The sequence below is a fragment of the Parasteatoda tepidariorum genome, chromosome 9 (assembly GCF_043381705.1).
Source record: "Parasteatoda tepidariorum isolate YZ-2023 chromosome 9, CAS_Ptep_4.0, whole genome shotgun sequence".
NCBI lineage: Eukaryota > Metazoa > Arthropoda > Arachnida > Araneae > Theridiidae > Parasteatoda > Parasteatoda tepidariorum.
The window spans coordinates 80,980,678-81,006,290 of record NC_092212.1 but is presented as its reverse complement, the minus strand read 5'-3'; the positions used below and the strand labels follow the sequence as shown (position 1 = coordinate 81,006,290).

The following is a 25,613-nucleotide window of genomic DNA, read 5'->3' as shown; positions in this document are numbered from 1 at the left end:
GAAAAGGAAGTAGCTATAAAGTGTTTTTTTAAAACACTATTTAAGTAAAGCCATAATACACAATAGCATTTTTGCAACTTATACCGTAAAAAAAAGGGTTTTTCAAAATTGAGCAAAAATGTGTCAAAACAGCTCTGAATCAAATATAGTCAAATTTGAAAACTCATTAATACTCAATAATGAGTACATCAACTCATTTGTACTAATTATTGAGTATAATGAAACACAAAAAATTAAATAATCTCAAAAATTTACTCAATATTAAGTATAATGACACACTTAAAAGTGAATAGTCTCAAAAATGACACATCGTGGGAAAATGACTCGTCATACTCATATGTGACTAAGTTCAAATTTTATTAGTTTATAACGATCAAATATTCGAAAAAAATATGACTGTATAAAAGTTACTACACTTATTTTTATTCAATTTTTTTTTTCACGAATTAAGAATGTTTTCAGTTTAGTAAAATCAACACTTTCCTTCCTTGCCACCAGATCCATTAACAAATAAAAAATGGATTCCCAGGACTTTTTTTAATTGTGAGATTGACACTGTACTTAATAATGAGAACACGTTTTTTTTTTAATTTGACTGTATTTGATTCTGAGCATTTTTGACACCATTTTGCTAAATTTTGAGAATCCCTTTTTTGCAGTGTATTTAAAAAAAAAATTAGAATTTTACAACAGTACTTACGTCAATCCAGCAACATTTTGCACCGTTCATTTGAAAGAACTTTTATTTAAAAGTAAGTTGTTACTTTATAAATTTCAAAACAGGATTTCCGTAAGGCCATGAAACTTCAAATAACTAATTTGAATTATTTAAACGTTATCTTACTCTAAGTTTAACTCTTTGTCGCAGATTAAACACCGGTGACCCTTTTATATATTTTGCTTATATTCTGACCTTCTAATTACAAATAAAAAATATATTGGTATTTTTTAATAAAAATATTTGTTATTTACAAAAAAATATTTGTTATGTCCTCGGAATTATATTTGTTCTAAACTATAAAATCCAAAGAAAGTAATTTGATTTTTTTTCATCCGTGTTCAAAAATTTATCGATAATTGACTTTGTAAAATAAAAAAAAATGAACTGTTTCTCTTAGATTTAAATAACTTCAAATAAGCGAACATTTGAAGAAAAAAAAACTATTGTTTGGTAGTGAGTAATGTTAAAAAAATTTTACTTTTAAAACAAAAGGAGACGCAGGTGTATGATGCTGTATTTCATAACCGAAAACTATTAGAATTCTGAAAGTAATATTGCCGAGCAGTCTGAGTCTCAGTAGCTCATTGGTATAATTCGAATCTGCAAAGCAAAAGGTCCCAGGTTCGATACGGGGCGCGGACACTAATTCCCATTTTTTCTTATTTAATTCTATGAACATTCCAGAAGCTTCTGGTACATTCAATTTACATCATTTCCTCCTTAGTAATTTCAAGGAAGTTTCTAGAACGTTCTTTGTTAGTTTATACGCGATCTCTTCATTGTAAACAGACAGTTCTTAGTGCAGACTGGTTCTCGTCATTTGTACTTTCTTCTCGTTATTATATTCATTATTTAAACCTCATCTTGTCATCTGTATTAAACAACTTTAACGTGACAATATTTTTTCACTTATTTTGACCTAAATTAATGCAAAATAATTCAAAACGCAACAGATATATTAAACGAAAATTCTGCTTCAAATGGCTAAAAAACCTATTTCTAATTTTGGGTAAATTGTAGAAAAATATTTCATTATTTTTATATCAGTTTTGGAACAGTTTGACTATTTGTTCAGATTTTGTACAGCTTATTTCACATGATACTTGCATTACAGACTATATAGTCTTGTAATCCATACTAACAATAAGTCTATGTTTTTGCAGCTTTTGGAAACGCCAAGACTCATCGGAACGACAACTCTTCAAGATTTGTAAGTAAGCAACGGTATCGTACACTTAATTCTTTATTTTAATAGTGTCGTCACATTTTTAAACTCTATATTTTAACTCTATACACTGTATTATAAATGCGCTTAGCATCTATTTACTTTATGCGCCACTAATCCAACTCTTCACTCACTGTTAGAAAGTTATAGAAAAAAACTGGTTAAATAACAATTTATTTAATTGTTTCACCGTATTCAAACAAAGCAGTCAAATAACCATACATAAGACGGTATTCAAACTGTGAGAAAAACCGTTTATTAACTGTTTTCACCTAATACAGTTAAACGACCAAAATTTTATCGCAACAACTACGCTCACCTAATGAACCCACTTGCTGATGGTTACGTATTATAGCCGAGAAGGCTATTTTGCTTTTCTCATGACCGACAGAACGGAGGTTCGAATCCAAGCGTTGACAACATAATGTTTCCTCAATTCCTTTCACATGAAGAGTTACCAGTGTCCCACGCTAGCCAATTTGTGACCCTTGATTATCTTAATAAGATACTCTCAATCGCGTATAGATGGCAGCCCCAGAAAGCTGCATAAAGCAAAATAGTCTAGTATCTCTAACGATAGGTGAAACAACCAGATAAATTATTTAAAACGCATTCCATGGTTCGATTGATTAAACACAACTCAACTACAACCTAACCCTTATGCCCATTATCTGATAAAAAGCCTAACTCCAATTTCCAGATAAATTTTTTTACTGTTTTGAAACCATACTAGTTGTAAACGTTTAAAAAAGTATATAGTTATGTATTCACTGTATTTTAACCATACTAGTTTCGAACGGTTTCAAAATCGTAATGGTAAAATTTGCTCTTTACCTTAAACTTAACAGTTAGTTGGTTCTTGCTGCCCGTTATTTTACCACAATTTTAGAATTAAAATTCTAACAGTGTGCTACATTTTGTTTAGCCAATTATGATATTAATTTTAATGGATTAATTAAAATATAGTTGAAGCAAATAATAATGTGGGAGATACGTTACTTGTTCTCATGAATTAAGTCCAGTTTTATTAAAAAAAAAACATTTAATCAAATGCTATTTTANATTCCAAATTTTTTTTTTCACGAATTAAGAATGTCTTCAGTTCAGTAAAATCAACACTTTCCTTCCTTGTCACAATATCCATTAACAAATAAAAAATGGATTCTCAGAGCTTTTTTTAATTGTGAGACTTAATAACGAGAACACAGTTTTTTTTTAATTTGACTGCATTTGATTCTGAGCATTTTTCACACAATTTTGCTTAATTTTGATGATCCCTTTTATGCAGTGTATTTGAAAAAAATTGTGGAATTTTACAACAGTACTTACGTCAATCCAGCAACATTTTGTTCCGTTCATTCAAGAGAATTTTATTTGAAAGTAAGTTGTTTCTTTTTAAATTTTAAAACAGGATTTCCGTAACGCCATGAAACTTCAAATAACTAATTTGAATTATATAAACGTTTTCCAACTCTAAGTTTAACTCTTTGGTGCAGATTAAACACCGGTGAACCTTTTATCTATTTTGTTTATATTCTGACGCAATATAATTACAAGCAAAAATATATATTGGTATTTTTAAACATATATTTGTTATATATAAAAAAAATATTTGTTATGTCCTCGGAATTATATTTGTTCCAAACTATAAAATCCAAAGGAAGTAATTTGATTTTTTTTTCATCCGTGTTCAAAAATTTATCAATAATTGACTTTGTGAAGCAAAGAGATTTTAACTGTTTCTCTTAGATTTAAATAACTTCAAATAAGTGCAAATTTGAAGGAAAAAAATATTGTTCGATTGTGAGTCATGTTAAAAAAATTTTACTTTTAAAACAAAAGGGGACAAAGGTGTCTGATGCTGTATTTCATAACCAAAAACTATTCGAATTCTAAAAGTAACATTGCCGAGCAGTCTAAGTCTCAGTAGCTCAGTGGTATAATTCGAATCTGCAAAGCAAAAGGTCCCAGATTCGATACGGGACGCGGACACTAATTCCCATTTTTTCTTATTTAATTCTATGAACATTCCAGAAGCTTCTGGTACATTCAGTTTACATCATTTCCTCCTTAGTAATTTCAAGGAAGTTTCTAGAACGTTCTTTGTTAGTTTATACGCGATCTCTTCATTGTAAACAGACAGTTCTTAGTGCAGACTGGTTCTCGTCATTTGTACTTTCTTCTCGTTATTATATTCATTATTTAAACCTCATCTTGTCATCTGTATTAAACAACTTTAACGTGACAATATTTTTTCACTTATTTTGACCTAAATTAATGCAAAATAATTCAAAACGCAACAGATATATTAAACGAAAATTCTGCTTCAAATGGCTAAAAAACCTATTTCTAATTTTGGGTAAATTGTAGAAAAATATTTCATTATTTTTATATCAGTTTTGGAACAGTTTGACTATTTGTTCAGATTTTGTACAGCTTATTTCACATGATACTTGCATTACAGACTATATAGTCTTGTAATCCATACTAACAATAAGTCTATGTTTTTGCAGCTTTTGGAAACGCCAAGACTCATCGGAACGACAACTCTTCAAGATTTGTAAGTAAGCAACGGTATCGTACACTTAATTCTTTATTTTAATAGTGTCGTCACATTTTTAAACTCTATATTTTAACTATATACACTGTATTATAAATGCGCTTGGTATCTATTTACTTTATACGCCACTATTCCAACTCTTCACTCACTGTTAGAAAGTTATAGAAAAAACTGGTTGAATAACAATTTATTTAATTGTCTCACCATATTCAAACAAAACAGTCAAATAACCGTACATAAGACGGTATTCAAACTGTGAGAGAAACCGTTTATTAACTGCTTTCACCTAATACAGTTAAACGACCAGAATTTTATCGCAACAACTACGCCCACCTAATGAACCCACTTGCTGATGGTTACTCATTATAGCCGAGAAGGCTATTTTGCTTATCTCATGACCGACAGAACGGAGGTTCGAATCCAAGCGTTGACAACATAATGTTTCCTCAATTCCTTTCACATGAAGAGTTACCAGTGTCCCACGCTAGCCAATTTGTGACCCTTGATTATCTTAATAAGATACTCTCAATCGCGTATAGATGGCAGCCCCAGAAAACTGCATAAAGCAAAATAGTCTAGTATCTCTAACGATAGGTGAACCAACCAGATAAACTATTTAAAACGCATTCCATGGTTCGATTGATTAAACACAACTCAACTACAACCAAACTCTTATGCCCATTATCTGATGAAAAGCCTAGCTTCAATTTCCAGATAAATTTTTTTACTGTTTTGAAACCATGCTAGTTGTAAGCGTTTAAAAAAGTATATAGTTTTGTATTCACTGTATTTTAACCATACTAGTTTCGAACGGTTTCGAAATCGTAAAGGTAAAATTTGCTCTTTACTTTAAACTTTACAGTTAGTTGGTTCTTGCTGCCCGTTATTTTACCACAATTTTAGAATTAAAATTCTAACAGTGTGCTACATTTTGTTTAGCCAATTATGATATTAATTTTAATGGATTAATTAAAATATAGTTGAAGCAAATAATAATGTGGGAGATACGTTACTTGTTCTCATGAATTAAGTCCAGTTTTATTAAAAAAAAAACATTTAATCAAATGCTATTTGACTTTTTTGAGATGACATTTTATTTAATGATACTTTATTTTTAAAAACATTTGATCGAATGAAACTTTTTTTCCCCCAAATCTGATCTAATTGCAATTTATTTTCAATAAATAACATTTTATCAACTGAATATTTTTCTTAAATGACATTTAAACTAATGCAATTTATCTTGAATACTGTTTAATATAATGATGCATTTCTATAATAACATTTGATTTCATGACGTTTTACTTTTGTTTAAATTGTAGTAGAGTAAATTAAATGTACTAAGTATCAAAACATGTTTAGTAGAGGCTAAACTTGAAAGTATTTCTAACAATCGTATTTTAACTCCTCTCTGTTTTCTTTGGTAATTAGATATCCGCATGAGACGTCACGCGTGGGTCAGCCAATCAAGTATGGCACACATGGATGACGTCGCTAGCAGTTATCCGATTAAATCTGATCAGAAAATTGATTCGAAATGATAATAAACCCAAGCTTTAAAGCTGTAGGGTTACTAGGTCATATACAACTACGTGATATGACACAACCATGTAATTGGTTGCAAGTGCCAAGTTATACTTTTGTTACTGTTTGTTCATTTAATTTCCCACCTGTACTGTGATTTAGCAGATTTCAAAAGTAATTTTATTTTTTCCTTGTGTAAATATTAATTTACAACCCTTTTTTTTTGCTTTCATTCAGAAAAATTTAAAAATACATATTAAGGGTCTTCTTTACGAAACACCCTGTATGTTAAAATGCATTCCCTGATACATCGAAAATACCACGCTTTAAAATGAGTATCAAATATAGGGGACTAATTGACAATGATAACATCATATTAATATATGATATATCATATTAATATCATTATTATTATCATCATAATTATTGCAAACAACGCTATATATCGAAAGCAACAATGTTATCGAAAGCTATAATATGGCTATTAATTATCAACAACCACGATTATATCATGATTATCATCGTAACGATACGATCGTTTGTATTGTTAAGCTTGATTTGTATAAATTATTAGAAAATATTGACCTATATACTAGTATTTTGGTCAATATTTTCTATCAATAGCAAAAGATTTTGAATAAAATGCAGTTGTATACACACGTGATTTATTGTCAGACACCGAATTCAAATAATTTCCCCTCAAAACTTTCAAGCTGCTTTCAATAAATTTATAGATTAAATAAACCGACAGGATTAATCTAAATAACCTAGTTGAACCTTTAATACAATTAACCTTGAACGACGATGTAAAAATGCTAATTTAATTTAGCGCTTCTCTAAAGTATGCTAATTTTTAATTTCTCTATTAGGGCAAGTATATGGAAATAGAGTTTGATTTCAAAGGTTGTCCTGTTGGGGGATCAATCACAAATTGTAAGTTGCCACTTTCAATTTTCATATTATTCATTAATTCGTTAATTAAAATAGTTAAATGTTGCTCAGGCTTAAGAATATTAGAAAAGCAAGAAAAATTTTAAAAATTTAGTTTCGCGAAAATTTTTGCGGTTTTTTAATTATTTATTTTCTCTAAATTTTATTTCAAGACTAAGATAAAAACCATCAACAACAAACTCTGCTTATGTTACAAATGTCGACTTTTTGGACTTAAGAAGCTTTAAAGAACAATGATACTTCACAAATAATTTTAAATTTTATCTTAAATGTTAATCCTAAGAAACTGTTAATACTATATAATCAATTAAATAAATAATCCCAAGAAACTGAAGCTGTAAGATATTACTTGATAAAAAACTTCATTCGCTTAAAAAATATACAAAATTGAAATAACAGTCGACATCTTTCAAGCTGTCGAAAATAGGCGGCCCCTATCTAGACTTTGCTGGCATGAATGAGAAGAAGCAAAAGTGATTTGAAATAATAGAAAACATAAGCCAACAAAAAATTGACAAATAAAGGTGAGAAAGAAAATTAGAAAAATCACAGTAGCCGAGTGAGAAAAAAAGATGGAAAACAGAACAAAAACCTACATTGGCCGAAAGAGGCTAATCAGGGTTAAATGCATTTCCACGCGCTATCGAGAGGTGGTGAGGAAGTAAGGTCGTTAACAAGGGAATCGGTATTTATGTGAATAAAACAAGATTCGAAGGCACCAAGATGAGCTGATGTGGCTGGGAGGGGGAATAATTTTGGCATTGTCGAAGTTGAATTTATACCCAAGAATCCAACAATGTGCAGCAATTTATGATTTCTCATATTCACATCTAGCAAGTCTTAAAAATGGGAGCTTATTTTTGATCACTTGAAACATGTCGACTGTTAATTTACGTTTTGTTTTTTTTGGAACCGAATGAAGTTTTTAATTAAGTAATACTACATCTTTCATTAGTTTTATATTGTTTCATTTATTAGTATTTTGTTATAAAAATAAACAATCTTATTTTATTCGAATTAGATATTTTTACGGAATATTTTTCCTGGGGATTAGGTTCGTCTGCATCGAGTTCCATAACATATAATAATTCAGCAAAAAAACATGTAGTAAGTATTAGAATAAAAATTTAAAATTAACATCGTAAATATCAAAACAAAGCCATTCCTGATTTGGCATGATTAGTATAAGTATTAAAATAAACAATCTTATTTTATTCGAATTAGACGTTTTTACGGAATATTTTTGCTGGGGGCTAAGTAAGTCAGCATAGAATTCCACAGCATGCACTAATTGCAAACTTGTAATAAGAATTAAAATAAAAATTTAAAATTAACATCGTAATTAACAAAACAAACTAATTTCTGATTTGGTATGATTAGTATAAGTATAAAAGTTTTTAAGCGTTTACTTCGTTACATTTTATGCGATCAATATTTAAAAAAAAAAACGTTTCGATTCAAAGATTATTTCTAACTCTCATAAATGAAAACTTTTATTCGAATGCTATTTAAATCTATATTTTATTATTCACTTTCCTTTTTATTTTATCTCCTTTCTAGACCTCTTGGAAAAGGCAAGTATGAATATTTATCATTTTATTGGTGAAAATTTTTATGCGAATTTGAAGAATTTATTTCTTTAACGTAATATAATTTAAGCAAGAATTATTTTTGCGTGATCTTTTTTTTATATAATATTATATTTTCAGGTGAATTTTTTATTTAAATCTATTACTACATCCTATTTTTGTTGTACAAAATCCTTCTTCATTTTAAATTTATTATGGGAATAGATATTTTTGTTAGATATTAATTAACCCACTGGCGGTTTAGTAAGCGTGCAAAATAGGGAGGAAAATTTTCCTTTATACACTTTTCTTCCTATCTAATAACACGAAAAAACTGTTTTTGCTATGCGGAGAAGACTTCAGGTTAAAATACGACTTCTTACAAGCAGAAGCGTCAGTGGATTAAATGCAATTTTAAAACCAAACATTATTATCGCAACGTATCACAAACACAATTATAAAGATTTTGTGCTTCCCTGTTTACTAGAATTAATTTTAAAAACTAAAAAGTAAATAAATTCAAGTAAAGTGCAAAGCACACTTTCAAAATTTTTTACCACCCTCGAATCACCACCTTATTCACCAGACTTAAAATCAAATGAATTTTCCGTTTTGCTCAGCATGGAGACAAAAGTTTGTGTTAAACCTCATAAGACTTAGGCATAACTCGAAACATCCTTATGCAAGGAATGGAACAAATTGAAAAAAAAATTTGGTAAAATGTCCGTACTACGTGGTAAGGACACTTCTGGTAAAAAAAAACAAAAAAAAAACAAGAACATAATTTTGATAATAAAACTAAAATTTACGGTATTTAAACCATTCATCGTAATTTTTCCGTTCATAGGGTAACGGTTTATCGAAAATTCAGCTTCTCAAAATTTTAGTTCTTATTACCGCACATGTAATAAAAATACAAAAAAAATAATTAACCTAGTAAATGGTTTTTATGCCATACTCTTAGTTATCATGATAAAAATAGCAAATTTTACCACATTTACTAAAGTTTATTACATATTATAGAACCATATTTTATTGTTTATTTGGCCAAAATCTTTAGCAATGCGCTGCGATGAAAATTAATGAAATTTCTGATGTTCCCATAGAGCCAGAAACACTGTAAATTTTACCATATTCTGGTTTTGACCATACTTTTTTTTTCTCAGACAACAACCTTGACCATACTTTTTTTCTCAGTGAACTTTTTCTCTCGTTCTTGGTAACTGAACTTGGGCTTCAGCTGAAAGAAAACATAGAGAAATTTTTGCAGCTTTTATTTTAGTCAGAAAAGTTATCTCTCTGTTTGTTAATAAATATGCGATCTGTAGAACTTAATGTTTTTATGATTTTCTTTTCAAAATTTGATATTTTATTCAGAATTAAAATTATAGCGTTATTTAAAATAAAGGAAATAAATTTTATACTGTCTTTTATTTGCTAATAGTATTGATTTAGTAATGAAACTTCCTTCCCAAAATAAACCGACTTTATTCCAAAATAAACCGACCGACTTTCAATCTTTGGCTTTTGTATGGTTTTACTATGCAATAACAATCTAAGCACATTAAAATATAATTTTTGTCTTTCAATATTGTATTATTATTTTTAGATGAAAATGTTTGACCTGAAAGAAAGAGAAACTAATCTTTACAATAAGCCGTTTAAAAATTTTTTTACTAATTTGTAAGTTATTAAACTGAAGTTGTTTTAATGATTAAATGATCATTTATTTAAATGATAAAATTTGGCTGTTATTTTAAATATCCTAATTATTTTTTTAATAATTTTTCAAGTGTTGTAAATGAATTATAATTTATTTTGAATTGGNTGAAAATTTTTATGCGAATTTGAAGAATTTATTTCTTTAACGTAATATAATTTAAGCAAGAATTATTTTTGCGTGATCTTTTTTTTATATATAATATTATATTTTCATGTGGATTTTTATTTAACTCTATTCTACTTCCTATTTTTGTTGTACAAAATCCTTTCTCATTTAAAATTAATTATGGGAATAGATATTTCTGTAAGATATTAACTAAATACAATTTAAAGCCAAACAATATTATCTCTACATATCAAAAACACAATTATGCTTCCTTGTCTACTTCCTTGTCTACTAAAATTAATTGAAAAACCAAAAGATAAATAAATTCAAGTAAAGTGCAAAGCACACTTTCATGATTTTCTTAACGCCCTCGAATCACCACCTTATTCACTAGACTTAAATTCAAATGTTTCTTCCGTTTAGCCCATCTTGGAAAAAAGAGTTTTTGTTAAACCTCATAAGACTTAGGCATAACTTGAAACATACTAATGCAAGAAACGGAGCAAATTGAACAAAAATTCTGGTTAAATTACAGTACTGCATGGTAATGACATTTCTAACAATGACACAATTTTGATAATAAAACTAAAATTTTCGGTATTTAAGCCATTCATCGTAATTTTTGCGTTCTTAGGGTAACAGTTTATCGATAATTCAGCTTCTCAAAATTATAGTTCGTATTACCGCACATGTAATAAAAATCCAACAAAAAAAAATAATAATCTAGTAAATGGTTTTTATGCCATGCGCTTAGTTATCATGATAAAAATAGCAAATTTTACCACATTTACTAAAGTTTGTTACATATTATAGAACCATATTTTATTGTTTATTTGGCCAAAATCATTAGCAATGCGCTGCGGTGAAAATTACTGAAATTTCTGATGTTCCCATAAATCCAGAAACACTGTAAATTTTACCATATTCTGGTTTTGACCATACTTTTTTTCTCAGTGAACCTTTTTTCTCGTGGGCCTCGGCTGAAAGAAAACATAGAGAGATTTTTACAGCTTTAATTTTAGTCAAAAATGTTATCGCTCTGATTGCTAATAAATATGCAATTTGTATTACATAATGTTTTTATGTTTTTCCTTTCAAAATTTGATATTTCAACCAGAATCAAAATTATATCGTTATTTATAATAAAGAAAGTTTTAAACAGTCTTTTATTTGCTAATTTTATTGATTTAGTAAAGAAACTTCCTTCCCGAAATAAGCCAACTTTAAGCAATATTTCAATTATTTATCTAGTGAATCTAGTTTCATTCTTTGACTTTGGTATGGTTTTACTATGCAATAACAATCTAAGCACATTAAAATATCATTTTTGTCTTTTAATATTGTATTATATTTTTAATTGATGATGTTTGACTTGTAAGAAAGAGAAACTTATTTTTTTAACAATTTTTCAACCGTTGTAAATGAATTATAATTTATTTTGAATTGGTGTTGTTGTTTAGTCTAGGGTTGTGGTTCAGGCTCAAGGGGAGAGAAATTTTCATATATTTTATCAACTGCTCAGTGGTGCAGACGTTCATTTATTGAGTGAGTATTTTAATTCTTTTTTTCCTATTCTAATTAATTATTTCCTTTCCTTAAGAGGCCTCTTTCCTCTCGGCCGAACTCAACTGTTGAAGGGGCGGAGACAGTGGAGGAATATTCCAAATATCTTTTGAATTCTCTTACTTTAATTTTCATAAGTAAACTGATTTTGAGTATTTATTCGGCTTTGTATTTCACAGCATGTAAAATGCATGTCCGTAGCCCAACAAGAAATTGAAATAAAAAGCATTCACAATTTTAAATTATCTACCAGTGTTTTATGATAAAATTATGCTAATACAATTCAGTAATAAACAGTTTTTGAAAAGTAATTAATTACTGTACAGTTCGCCTTTCAGTGAAACGACCCAGGTTCGAATCTCAACTGTGGCTGGTTGATGCTTATTCTGCTCTCGGCTAGTATCGACCACAGTGATGACGTAAAATATCCTTAATGGTAGGTGGACCATAATTTATAATCTCCTTGCCGTCAGGCTAACAGTTGAAAGTTTCGTGGTTTTAGTTTCCACGTAACGCAAATGTGGGTTAGTTCCATAAAAAAAGTCTTCCACGGCGGCTAGTTTGTCTAGTTGATGAGGGAGTTCTCTTGTCTTGTGGGTTGGGTTAAAAATTATAGGGCTACGGAAATGAACTAACTCAAAATTGAGTAGGTTGTTCAACGTCGGTTACAGAGTAAAATAAAATAAATCGTGCACAGTTGTTTTTAGATTTTTGATAAATATCTTCGTTTCGGAGCCAATTAAGGTTAAAAGAAATTTTTATCATCATCCAAATCAACTTTCATCAGTTTAAATTGTAATAAAATTATAATTTAAAAAATCTGAAAACTGACAAATGTGTAGTTTTAAATTAGCTTCTCAAAACCACAAACCTGTTTTTTTTCTTTGCTTTTTGAGGAAAAACCCATCGAAGTTCTTAAAATTAGTAAGCGATAGCTCTTTTATTCTAATAAAATGACCACCTTAGTTTCAATTTTCTTAAAAGATGTGCTTCCGAATAATACGTTGTCATCAAAATATATTTTATTAATATATATATTTTTAAATACGAATTTTGAGACATGTTTATTTTCTTAATTATGGTTTTGACTTGTCTCCATTTTCTTAAATGCGCATTTTCAGCAATGCGCATTTTCTTAAATATTATTTTTCAGTTGTGTTTATTTTTTAAATACACCATTTTGAGCTATGTTTGATTTCTTAACCCTTCTGAAGGCCGTGGTAAGTATACTTACCACCACCTTTTACCACTTTTAATTTAGGTTTCCATTTTTCAATAACTTCAGCTTTCTTGAAGTGAGTTTGAATAAAATTGGTAACCATTTATCACTTTTAAAAAACGCATTAAAGTTATAAAATGCATAATTCCTTTTGAAGTTTGCAGCATTTAAGGAATTTATTTTACAAATAAAGAAAAATAAAAGTCAGTAAGTTCCTAATAGGTCATGTTAAATATATTCACCACCAAAAAAATGGCATTTTCATAAACTAAATGAGTTGTTTTTCCTTTATATCAATTACTGTTCTTAAAACAATTTCAATTCCAAAAATACTTTAATTTACCTTTACTAGAAATAAAGGGCCCATTAGAGGGTTAATTACGGTTTTACGCTGTGTGCATTTTCTTAAATATGTATTTTGAGCAATGATTATTGTTGTAAAGGAGCATTTTAAGCTATTTTTGTTTTGTTTCTTTAAAATACGGTTTTGAGCTGCTCCCAATTTTTTTAATACGCATTTTGAGCTGTGTCCATTTTCTTTAATGTACATTTTATGCTATGTTTGTCCTTTTTAATACGCATTTTTAATACGTCCTTATTAAATACGCATTTTGAGGAATGTTAATTCTCTTAAATACGCATTTTGAGCAGTGTCTATTTTCTTAAATACGCTTTGTTAACTGTGTCCATTTTATAATTTACGCACTTACAGCCATGACCAGAATGAAAAGTTCATCGATGAATTTTTATTACTTACTACCAATGAATCTTTATTCTCTCTGGAATAATGTGTATTTTTTTTGCTCCTTTTTTTACAGAAAGTTTGAAATTGCAACGTAACGCGGACAAATACCAGTTCTTGCATGAGAGCCGGTGTTTGCAAGCCAACAACATCGACGATAAGACCTCTTTCCTCACGACAAAGGTAACTTTATAATGCTTAATATTTTTCCTTTTTTTCAAACAGTAATACTATTCATTAAGTTTTAAATATCGGCTTTTTTGTATTCCTCAACTTTTCGAATTTCTTTAAACTTATTTGAATTATTATATATCGTTTTCGAAAAAGGTACTATCATTAGTTGAACAATTTCAGAAATGCATGACTTTTTTTACTATCTTCTCAAACTCCTCAAAGTATAACATGAGGCTTCCAAATGTAAGTAAGCAAAGTATAATTATAAATTAGAGATAAGCAGAACAAATTTATAAGTTTAAATTGTAAAGTAAATTGGATAAAATAGTTAGGTTTTCAGTATATTTTACAAACAAGGATAAAACAGGTGGAACCTGAGTGTCTCAGTTTTCGTTTTCTTTGACCTGAATATAAATTATTGTAAAGTATTAAAATTCAAGATTACAATATTACAATAAAATATTAAATATTAATTTAGCAAACGACCTTTTCAAATGTTTGCGTTTCAGAAAATATTTAGCAATTTCGTTCAAATTTCTGTCATAAGAATTTACAATAAGATATTATATTGTCGATAGATAAAAAATTTATAGACTTCTCTTACAAAAATTTAAGGTGTTTTTGAGGTTTATTTGAACTCGAATTAAAAAAAATCATCCTTCTAAGGTTTATAATCAAAGTGAATGAAGTTGCTTTATTCATTCTCGAAATCTACAGTAGAGCACAACCAGCTTAGGTTTTTTTAAGGTAAACAGGTTATTTTCTCTACACTTCAAGCAAATAACTATGTTTGAGTTGTGAATAATTTCTCCCAATTTCAACTAAAAGTACAGCTGAGCTAAATATGAGATTGATTTTTCTGAGGTGAAAATAATTGCTGAAATGTAGATTTATTAATGATTTTATTTTTGGTGCAAGGCATTAGACTTAAGTGTAAACATCTACCTTAAGTGTATTTTTACTTCTAAAACACCTTAATTTTAGTAAGGGTAAAAATATAAGTATTTTCAATAATTGTTTTACTGGTCATAGTTTGCTGTTATGCAAGTTATCTACATTACAAATAATTTTCGGTGGAAATTTTTTGCGCTGTACAAATCAAAGAAATTTAGACTTTTTAAATTTGTTTTTTTGTTATTCTTGCCACCGTTTTATTTTGAAAGATGCTATGAGGGCAATAAACTTCTGAATACATTATTACCCAATATAATTCAGCATTTTTTGTTTAAAAGTATATTTCATTTTAAAAAATTTGATTTGAGTGAAGTATTATGTCTTGGTTAGACAGAGATAGAAACTTGAAACTTTAACAAGCACGGGTATTCCTGCCGCCTGAAAACTGATAAAAATGTCTGGAAAGAGCAGTGATAAAAGTTTTAGTATGAAAATATTCCTAAATAATACCGGAAGTGCTCAAGAAGACCCAGGATCTGGAGGACTTCTCATTTTCTTAACAAATGATAAGCGTAGAATATCATACTTAGCACGAAAAATATAATCATTGGAGATCTGAAGAATTAGCAAAATTTCCTCCTCTCCCCATCTTACTATAGAAACATTTTACCCTGACGACTTTTTGTTGCAACAAGACAATGCTAGTCCTCTCACTTCAAAATGAACCTCAAAATGGCTAGATGATAATGGACAAAATATTTTAAAGTAGCCTGTTTCATCCCTTGCTTTCAGTCTCTTAGAGAATTTGTGGGGAATGATAAAAAATGAATTTGAGGAATCAGAAAAAAAAAAACAATTATAGAATTGAAAGATAGATTTGGAAATAATAGGGACAAAATAAATTTAACGCTGTTCAGCATTTCGTAGAATTTATAACAAGACTACTTTAAAGACTTGTTCATGCTGGAAAGATTTTGCTACTGATTTATCAGTATAATGTTGTATACAGATGAGACATGAGAAAAAAGAACTTGCTAGTGACTTATCAGTTTAGTGTTGTATTAAGATAAGACATGAGAAAGAATTTGCTACTGATTTATCAGTATAATGTTGTATACAGATAAGAAATGAGAAAAAAGAATCTGCTACTGATTCGTCAGTGTAATATTGTATTACGATAAGACAGGAGAAAAATTTTGCTACTGATTTATCAGTATAATGTTATATGAAGATAAGATATCTTAAAATATACTTTGATTTCTGAATAATATTTTTATTTATTGCTTCTAAACATCTTATCCGTTATTAAAAAAAGCTTTTTTTGATAGCAGGGAATAAAAGAAAGAAAGAAATGTTTTACTGTGTTTCAAAAGTTTTCATTACACAATTTTTTTTAAAAATATTTTTTTTTCTTAACATGAAAATCTAAACATTTGTAACAAAATCTAAACACTTGCGTCTGAGTAACGAAAGATATGCAGGCAGATTTTTAATAGTTTGTCTACTAAATAATTCAATCTAAATAGTTTTTTTTAATGTTATTTAACTGGCTACTGACTGCTTCAGTGCAGAAATTATATTGTATACCTCTTTATTGCAGAGGGCTTTGGAGATGCTAGGCTTCAGCGCGGAGGAAATGCATTCAACTTTTCAAGTGGCTTCATCAGTGCTCAAATTAGGGAACGTTCAATTTCTGCCAAGGGCAAATATGGACGGAACGGAGAGTTGTTCTCTGGTCAACGACTATGGTGAGTATACAGGGTGTTAAATAATCACCGCTCTTGATGCATACATTTAGAATGCTTGAAAAAAATCATAGTTAAAAATGTATGCACATTATTGATCGCAAATAAATATTTAAACGAGAAAAAAGGAGAAACGTTTTTAAAATCTGGCAAATCACTATTAAAGAAGGTAGATTTAAAAACACCAAAACCTGTTTGATTGTCGATTGATACTTCATGTTGAATCGTTAGTAATCTCCTTTCTGATTCTTGACTGCACCAAAGAAGTTTTGATATTTTTACAACCGCCTTCCTTTATAGTGATTCTCTGGAATTTGAATAAATATTTTGTTTTTGCTAGTCTAAATAATATTCTTTTGATGTTGGGCATATTCAACGTCACTATATGAACAAATCTTTATGTGTCCAAAGGGTTCTATAATCTTCGGAAATAAAATGAGTCTTCTTTTTCCTAAAGCAATACAATAAAAATAATTACAAGAAACTGTCACGCAGTTAGTTTTGAATCAAGTTATTGTCAGTAAGTTGTTTAATTTGTGACTTTCTAACAAATTTCATGTTTGATTCGATTAATTTCGATCCAATGAGTAACTTTTTATTAATTACGTTGGAAATCCTTATTTTTAAAATTCTTTGCTTAAAAATCTGTAAAATGTAATTCCTTGAATAAAGCAAACGTAATGGAGCAAAATGTGTTTTATTCACATTTTTAAAATTTATTCATACCAGGTGTTCCCTTTAATTTCAAATTGAATTCTATACTTGAAGATCTAAATGAAGAAAAAAAATGCATTGACAAAATCATCTTTGCAGCTTTCTCGCTAAAATGCTAATTTGTAACCTCTAATGTGCTAATATATTTTGTAACCTTAATTTTGACCAAAATTCAATGTCCTTGCATTACCTAAATATTAGATTACTTGATTACCTGGTATTTCTTGATTACTGAACACCTTGCAAAATACGGGTGATAATTACAGAACACCTTGCATAATGAGGGCTGTCATTATGGAACAAGAACACAAATTTTAATTTTTAAAATTAAATATTTCTTACTCAGGTATAAGGTGCAAGCTTGCTTACATTTTATTTATTTATTTATTCTTTCTTTCAGAAATGTATGAAATAGCTGAACTGTTGCAGGGAGATGTTTCAGTTCTGCAAGCCGCTCTAACACAAAGAACCGTCGAGACGAGGCATGATGTGATAGTCACGGATTTGTCTGCGACGGAGGTATTTTACTGCTGCCATCTGTTGCTCTGTAAATGAACTAAATATGCTCCATATTTGAAGAAATTATATAATAAGTATAGAAAAAATTTAAAAAAATTAAAATTTGTTTAAATAAATAAAATAAAAAAATTTTAATAATGCTTTAGTAAATTTATTCCCAATGAAGGCTACCTTTTTTAAAATTTAAAATGGTGGATTAAAAAAATTATAATATTAAAAATGATTAATTATATGTTTATTCTGTAGACATTCTCAGCATTATTTGAAAAATTCGCTCCGTATTTCTTAATTTTAAAAAAAATCATTGATTTTTTATTTTTTTATTTTATGGGTTTCTTAATTTTTCTATATTTAAGTAATATTTCGTAAATCGTAAAAGAAAAAAAATACTTATTATTTTACAACACACAGAATTTATGCACATTTTAAAATTTAACTATTTTAAAATATGTTTTGTTGAATCATTTTGGTTGAACTGTGCATTTTATAGATTATTAAAACAAACTCAATGTAAATAAAAATAGGGTTTTCTGTTTATTCACAATTTAAATAGACTTATAACTTATGGAGAGTTATTTCCGATCTTATCATCATGATATCTAATTTTATATAACTGTCTTTAACAGCTATATCGCAACTATAAGTACTAAAACTTGGCTACTATAGAAGAGTAGTTTTCTAAAATAGTATTTTACTGTAGTAGCTATATCTTTGTGTAAAAATTTTGTTATTTAATTTTTTATCATTGTTAGTATACAAAAAACTAAACTCAGTAGCGCGACAGCCACTGTGTGTTAATATACTATATGACTATTATTCAAGACATTGAGGAACATTACATTTGTTTACACTAAGGATTATGCTCTGTAAAAAATTCCGGATCAAATTTTGGTAAAAACTACTGGTGCTTTTAACAGCAAATTCCTTTTTTACCGTAAAATATTACTGAACAAAAAATCTGATTGACCATTATATTTATGCAGTAATATTTACTGTAAAATCACTGGGGTCACTATGATTAAATAAATATTTCTGTAAAATATACGATGAATAAAATTAGGGTAAAATTGGATTTTACAGTAAAAAGGATCTAGTGGATGCTTAACCCAAGGTGCCAATACTTTTTACCGTAATTTAATCCTAAATTTTTTACAGAGTACTAGGGTATTGTAGGGTTAAGGAAGAATGATAGATTTAAATTCCATCTTTCTAAACCAAGAGTTTTTTTACGTAAGAAAATCCAATGATTATTTTACGTTACCCTAAATGAAATTCAACATATGCCATTAGGGCTTACATTTAAAAGTTATCTAGGTAAATATGAATATTGTTCACATTTTTACTATATTTACATTTGGCCTTGTTATGTAGGCAAATTAATTAATGTTTTCGATTTATTTTTTGCTTGTAATCGAATGAAGAGTTCATAAGGAGCTATATCAATCACTATCAAACAGTTTAAAAATGTTTGCTTCGAAAGTATAACTTTGTTCTATCGACTTCATTTTGGTTTCATTCGATTCAGTATAAAACAACACATAGAACTTTACTTGACTAGATAACAATACCTATTGAGTAGATAGGCATAAGTCAAAATTCGTACTGTTTTTCCATAAAATCTTAAAAACGTTTAAACTATTAATCCTATCGACTTGAGATTATTAGTTTCATCCCATTGAGCTTAAAAAACGCATCAGAAATAAAACCTCATTTGTCTAGACAGCAAATCTTCTCTTTTTACATCTATGTTCCGTTTAGTATACGTCTTAGGATGCTATACCGTGTTGAAATCTTTCATAGCAAATTTCGTTTCATCTTCATTGGTAGTTTAAAATTTGAAGTGTAGAAAAAAGCAAGTTCATGTAAACCTGGCGTTTAGTATGAAGTTTTAATTTCTGATTTTTTTTTTTTTACAAAATTTCAAAATGCAGGCAAATTATGGCAGGATTACTTCCTTATGACATTTTGCTGAGTATTTGTCTGATTTTTGATGTTTTGCAAAGAAAGAATTTTAGCATTTGAAACTTTATGCTTTATGATAAACTATCGACTTACATGAACTATTTTTTTTTCTATGGCTTAAATTTTAAAGAACTAATCAAGGTGAAACAGAATTTGTGATGAAACGTTGCTCCAGTAATAGCGTCTTCTTAAATGATCCAATACCTTGTACTAAAGATAAAAATGTTCTTCTTTCACAAAGTGCCATTATATTAGCCTACATAAATTTCTAAGAACAATTTTGAATGTTTTTCAAGACAAAATTTTAATGTGGCAAATAAATGCATTTTTTTTTTACCTTGGTAGGAGTAATAAACACAAAAATTATTATAATATTTAATCTTATATATTTTTTGTGTTTTTGTTGCAGGCCAATTATGCTAGAAATGCCTTATGCAAATCTTTGTATAGTCGCTTATTCAATTGGCTAGTAAACAAAATCAATGAAACAATCAGGGTAAGATATTTATAACTTTGAAATATTCTTCATAATCATTCATGTCTCGTTACATTTAAATTTTATACTTTGTTATTCAAGTATACATGGGATTCATGCACTTGGGATGTTTTGACAACTGACTGACAAAATCTTTTTTAAGAGTATCATCTGCAAATCAGGTTCAATCTTTTTCAGTGACAATGTGATTAGAAAATAATGCATATAATGTATTTAGTCTCTTTCAAAGTAATTTTTAAGTGATTAAAATAATGCATATAATGTATTTAGTCTCTTTCAAAGTAATTGTTAAGTGATTGAAATAATGCATAAAATGTATTTAGTCTCTTTCAAGGTAATTGTTAAGTGATTGAAATAATGCATATAATGTATTTAGTCTCTTTCAAAGTAATTGTTAAGTGATTAAAATAATGCATATAATGTATTTAGTCTCTTTCAAAGNTTTGAATGTTTTTCAAGACAAAATTTTAATGTGGCAAATAAATGCATTTTTTTTTTACCTTGGTAGGAGTAATAAACACAAAAATTATTATAATATTTAATCTTATATATTTTTTGTGTTTTTGTTGCAGGCCAATTATGCTAGAAATGCCTTATGCAAATCTTTGTATAGTCGCTTATTCAATTGGCTAGTAAACAAAATCAATGAAACAATCAGGGTAAGATATTTATAACTTTGAAATATTATTCATAATTATTTATTTCTTGTTACATTTAAGTTTTATACTTTGTTATTCATGTATACATATGGCACTTGGGAGGTTTTGACAATTGACTGACAGAATCTTTTTTAAGAGTACCATCTGCAAATCAGGCTCATTCTTTTTCAGTGACAATGTGGTTAGAAAGTAATCCATATAATGTATTTAGTCTCTTTCAAAGTAATTGTTAAGTGATTAAAATAATGCATATAATGTATTTAGTCTCTTTCAAAGTAATTGTTAAGTGATTGAAATAATGCATATAATGTATTTAGTCTGTTTCAAAGTAATTGTTAAGTGATTGAAATAATGCATATATTGAAAATAATGCATATAATTTATTTAGTACCTTTCAAAGTTATTGTTAAGATAAATTACAAAAAAAAACATTTTTTATTTGCCAAATTCTTTTTGTTATGCATACAAAAAGCACTGTTGGATATAGAATGTCGTATTAAATGCGCTTCTTTGTAATGAACTAGCTGTTTGTGCGCATTCGACCTTTTTCCTAAATTATCTTAATTTAGTATTGATTCTATTAGAAACCGTATTAAAATAATTGTTTCATTGAAATTTTCTGATCTGGTTAATAAATTGCCGATCTCTTCAAGTTAGTCGCTAGATAACTAAACAATGATTGTAAAGCTGAATTTGTACCAAAATGCTAACTTTCTTTTGTTACGCATCCAAAAAAGTACTGTTGAATGTAAAATGTTGCATTAGATGCTCTTCTTTATAATGAACTGGCTGTTTGTGCGCATTTAAACTTATCCTTTTTTTACTGCATTATATTAATTTAATGTTGATTCCATTAAAACCGTAATGACATAACTATTTTATCATAATTTACTGATTTGGTAAATAAGTTGACCATATCTGAAATTAGCTGCCAAATAAGTAAACTTTGATAGAAGAGCTAAATTCGTGCCTATTGAATTATTATTCTCGACAATAATTAATAAAAAAAATCAAATGAAGCATAATTTTTATCAATTAAAGCAGCGATTCAAAAGTTTAGCGTACAAGAAGTTTATGAAATTCAAACGTAATTTTCAATATTTATGAAGTCCTCCACCTCAAAATTTGAGATTTTTTTAAAAGAGAAGAAGAAAAAATTTTCAAACTGAAGAACTTTTAAAAATATTTGAAAACAAAATTAAAAAGGCGGAAATTGAAGTACGGAAGAGATATAATTTCTTCATCAGCTCATACGATTATATCAGCAAAAAAGAGTGCTTTCTAATATTGTTTTAATATAGCCAAAGAAAAATATATCAATACAATAGTGGGAGGAGCGCTAAAAAATATCGGTCTTTTTTCTTTTATCCTTTTTGTCTTTATTGTGCATTTTTGTATTAATTAGTATTCAACTGTAAAAATTTAAATAAATCGCCTAATAAAATTCAAAAAATTTTTTCTCCCATTCTGTTTTACGTTTGACAGTAATTTGTTTCAAAAGTGACCTTCAAAATCAATATGTGATAATTATCTCATAAAAATTGTGTTCTAATTCTTATGTTGTTTTCATAGGCAAAACGAATGGGTAAAAGAAAATGTATAGGAATGTTAGACATTTATGGTTTTGAAGTCCTGGAGGTGAGATTTGTTTATTCTGAAAAATTCCTATTTCAAATAATAATCACCTTTATAATATATACTTGAGATTCTTGTTCAATATAAAATTGTTCTACAAAACATATAATGGGTTAATAAGTAATTATGTAAAATAAGCAATAATATATAATAATTAACTATGTATGATAAGTAATTATTAATGATAAGTAATGCAAAATAATGTGATAAAAAATAAGTCATGGATAAATGAGTAAAAGCACATCGTAACAATATTGAAATTGTATACATATTTTTTAGTCTCTGTTTCATATTAATTTAAACTTAAAAACAAAATTGGTGTTAATGACACATGACTAGGTATAGGCAAAATTGAACAAACATGTGATCTAATACAGTATAAGACTATATTGATTACTTGCAACCGTAATTAAATTTTTTATATTTGATTACAACCGCAGTCGTGATTACAATAATCGATTATAGAAATCAATTAATCTTAATGGTAATTACAATTAATCATAATTTCGATTACAACGATAATCATGATTGTTTTAATAGCAAAACAAAACGATTTTAGGTAATTAATTAGAAATAATAAAAATAAATTATTGCATGTAATCATAAGAATAAATCAAAATATATGATTATGAAAAAATACGAGGAGGTATATGACTACATATAATCATGATTACCTGCATTCTTATATTTTAAACACTTGCAATTATAACAATAATTATTTTAATTATAGGAGTACGGGTAATCACGATTGTATGTAATCATATATTTTGATTACTTGTAATTTTGATTACATGCTATTGTTTAATTTTTTGTGATTTCGAGTAATCATGATTGCATGCAATCAGTGATGATTAATTCCAATAGTGTAATTAGTAATTAATTATATAGTAATTATTATTTGTAATCAAATACAAATACAATCGAATATTTTAATCAACAAAAATTTTTTTTGGGAATCTGGAGTGAAATATTCATCTGTTATATTTTATAGAGGAGATCCCAATAAACATCTATTCATCAAGGTAACAAAAATCTATTTTAAAAAAAATTCAACTCTTTTAGCCCACCAAAGAGCACAATTTGTTGAAATTGTATTTATAATTTTAATCTGGTTTTTACTCTCTCGGCTACTGTGGTTTTTTAATTTTGTTTCACACCTTTATGTTTCCATTTTCAAATCACTTTTTCTTCTTAACTTTCACGTTTTGCAAATTTTGAAAATAGTCATCTGTTTTTGAGATCTTGAAACTTGTCAACTGTTATTTCGAATTTGTATATATTTTTGAAGCGAATTAAGTTTTTAGTAAAGTAATAAAAATGTATGTAAGAAAAAGTTTTTTAAGTACATTCTATAACAAAAAAATCGACGCACAAAGAAGCAATCATCCGATTGCTTTGAAATTTCGTATGCATAAATGTTTTGAACAGATATGGCTGAAATGATGCCGACTGGGGACGTATAATCTTTAGCGATGAATCCCGCTTCCAACTGTGTCCTGACGATCATCGAAGACATGTTTGGAGAAGCACAGGGCAGAGGGGGGATCCTGCCTTCACTATTGCANTCATGATTGTTTTAATAGCAAAACAAAACGATTTTAGGTAATTAATTAGAAATAATAAAAATAAATTATTGCATGTAATCATAAGAATAAATCAAAATATATGATTATGAAAAAATACGATGAGGTATATGACTACATATAATCATGATTACCTGCATTCTTATATTTTAAACATTTGTAATTATAATAACAATTATTTTAAATATAAAAGTACGGGTAATCACGATTGTATGTAATCATATATTTTGATTACTTGTAATTCTCATTGCATGTTATTTTTTAATTTTTTGTGACTTTAAGTAATCATGATTGCATGCAATCATTGATGATTAATTCCAATAGCATGATTAGTAATTAGTATTTGCAATCAATTACAAATTTAACAGAATATTTTAATCAACAAAAAAATTGCTTTTCGAGTCTCGATTTAAATATTCAGCTGTTATATTTTATAGAAATCCCAATAAACATAGATATTCATCAACGTAATAAAAATCTATTTCAAAAAAATTCAACTCTTTCAGCCCACCAAAGATCACAATTTGTTGAAACACCTCGTGTTTTTATAATTTTAACCTGGTTTTTTTCCCTCTCGGCTACTGTGGTTTTTTAATTTTGTTTCACACCTTTATGTTTCCATTTTCAAATCACTTTTTCTTCTTAACTTTCACGTTTTGCAAATTTTGAAAATAGTCATCTGTTTTTGAGATCTTGAAACTTGTCAACTGTTATTTCGAATTTGTATATATTTTTGAAGCGAATTAAGTTTTTAGTAAAGTAATAAAAATGTATGTAAGAAAAAGTTTTTTAAGTACATTCTATAACAAAAAAATCGACGCACAAAGAAGCAATCATCCGATTGCTTTGAAATTTCGTATGCATAAATGTTTTGAACAGATATGGCTGAAATGATGCCGACTGGGGACGTATAATCTTTAGCGATGAATCCCGCTTCCAACTGTGTCCTGACGATCATCGAAGACATGTTTGGAGAAGCACAGGGCAGACGGGGGATCCTGCCTTCACTATTGCACGCCACACCGGCCCTCAACAAGGCATTATGGTCTGGGGTGCCATTTCCTTTGACAGCCGGACCCCTTTAGTCGTCATTAGAGGTACACTTACAGCACAGCTGTACGTCGACGACATCCTAAGACCTGTTTTGCTACCGTTCTTTTTGCAGCTCCCTGGGCTGGTTTTTCAGCAAGACAATGCCAGACCACATATGGCACGTGTTGCTATGAGCTGTCTGCAAGCTTGTCAGACTCTTCCTGCCAGATCACCAGATCTCTCTCCCATCGAGCATGTGTGGGATATGATGGGAAAGTGATTGCATCTGGCATGGAATG

The 25,613-nt window shown here is 28.5% G+C and overlaps 2 protein-coding genes across 2 annotated transcripts in view; both read left to right on the top strand.

Moving 5' to 3' along the window:
- Nucleotides 1–14,021, top strand: part of LOC139426584 (unconventional myosin-Ia-like) — a 49,419-nt gene extending 35,398 nt beyond the window's left edge. The window contains exons 5-8 of the mRNA XM_071185885.1: nucleotides 4,460–4,506; nucleotides 6,900–6,963; nucleotides 11,838–11,922; nucleotides 13,978–14,021. Of these exons, the coding sequence (XP_071041986.1) occupies nucleotides 4,460–4,506; nucleotides 6,900–6,963; nucleotides 11,838–11,842 (116 nt within the window). The 3' untranslated portion in view covers nucleotides 11,843–11,922; nucleotides 13,978–14,021. The remainder of the gene's footprint in view (nucleotides 1–4,459; nucleotides 4,507–6,899; nucleotides 6,964–11,837; nucleotides 11,923–13,977) is intronic.
- LOC107454372 (Myosin 95E) overlaps nucleotides 13,978–25,613 on the top strand; it is a 50,890-nt gene continuing 39,254 nt past the window's right edge. The window contains exons 1-5 of the mRNA XM_043044185.2: nucleotides 13,978–14,084; nucleotides 16,570–16,717; nucleotides 17,829–17,947; nucleotides 20,319–20,405; nucleotides 22,637–22,702. Of these exons, the coding sequence (XP_042900119.2) occupies nucleotides 16,582–16,717; nucleotides 17,829–17,947; nucleotides 20,319–20,405; nucleotides 22,637–22,702 (408 nt within the window). The 5' untranslated portion in view covers nucleotides 13,978–14,084; nucleotides 16,570–16,581. The remainder of the gene's footprint in view (nucleotides 14,085–16,569; nucleotides 16,718–17,828; nucleotides 17,948–20,318; nucleotides 20,406–22,636; nucleotides 22,703–25,613) is intronic.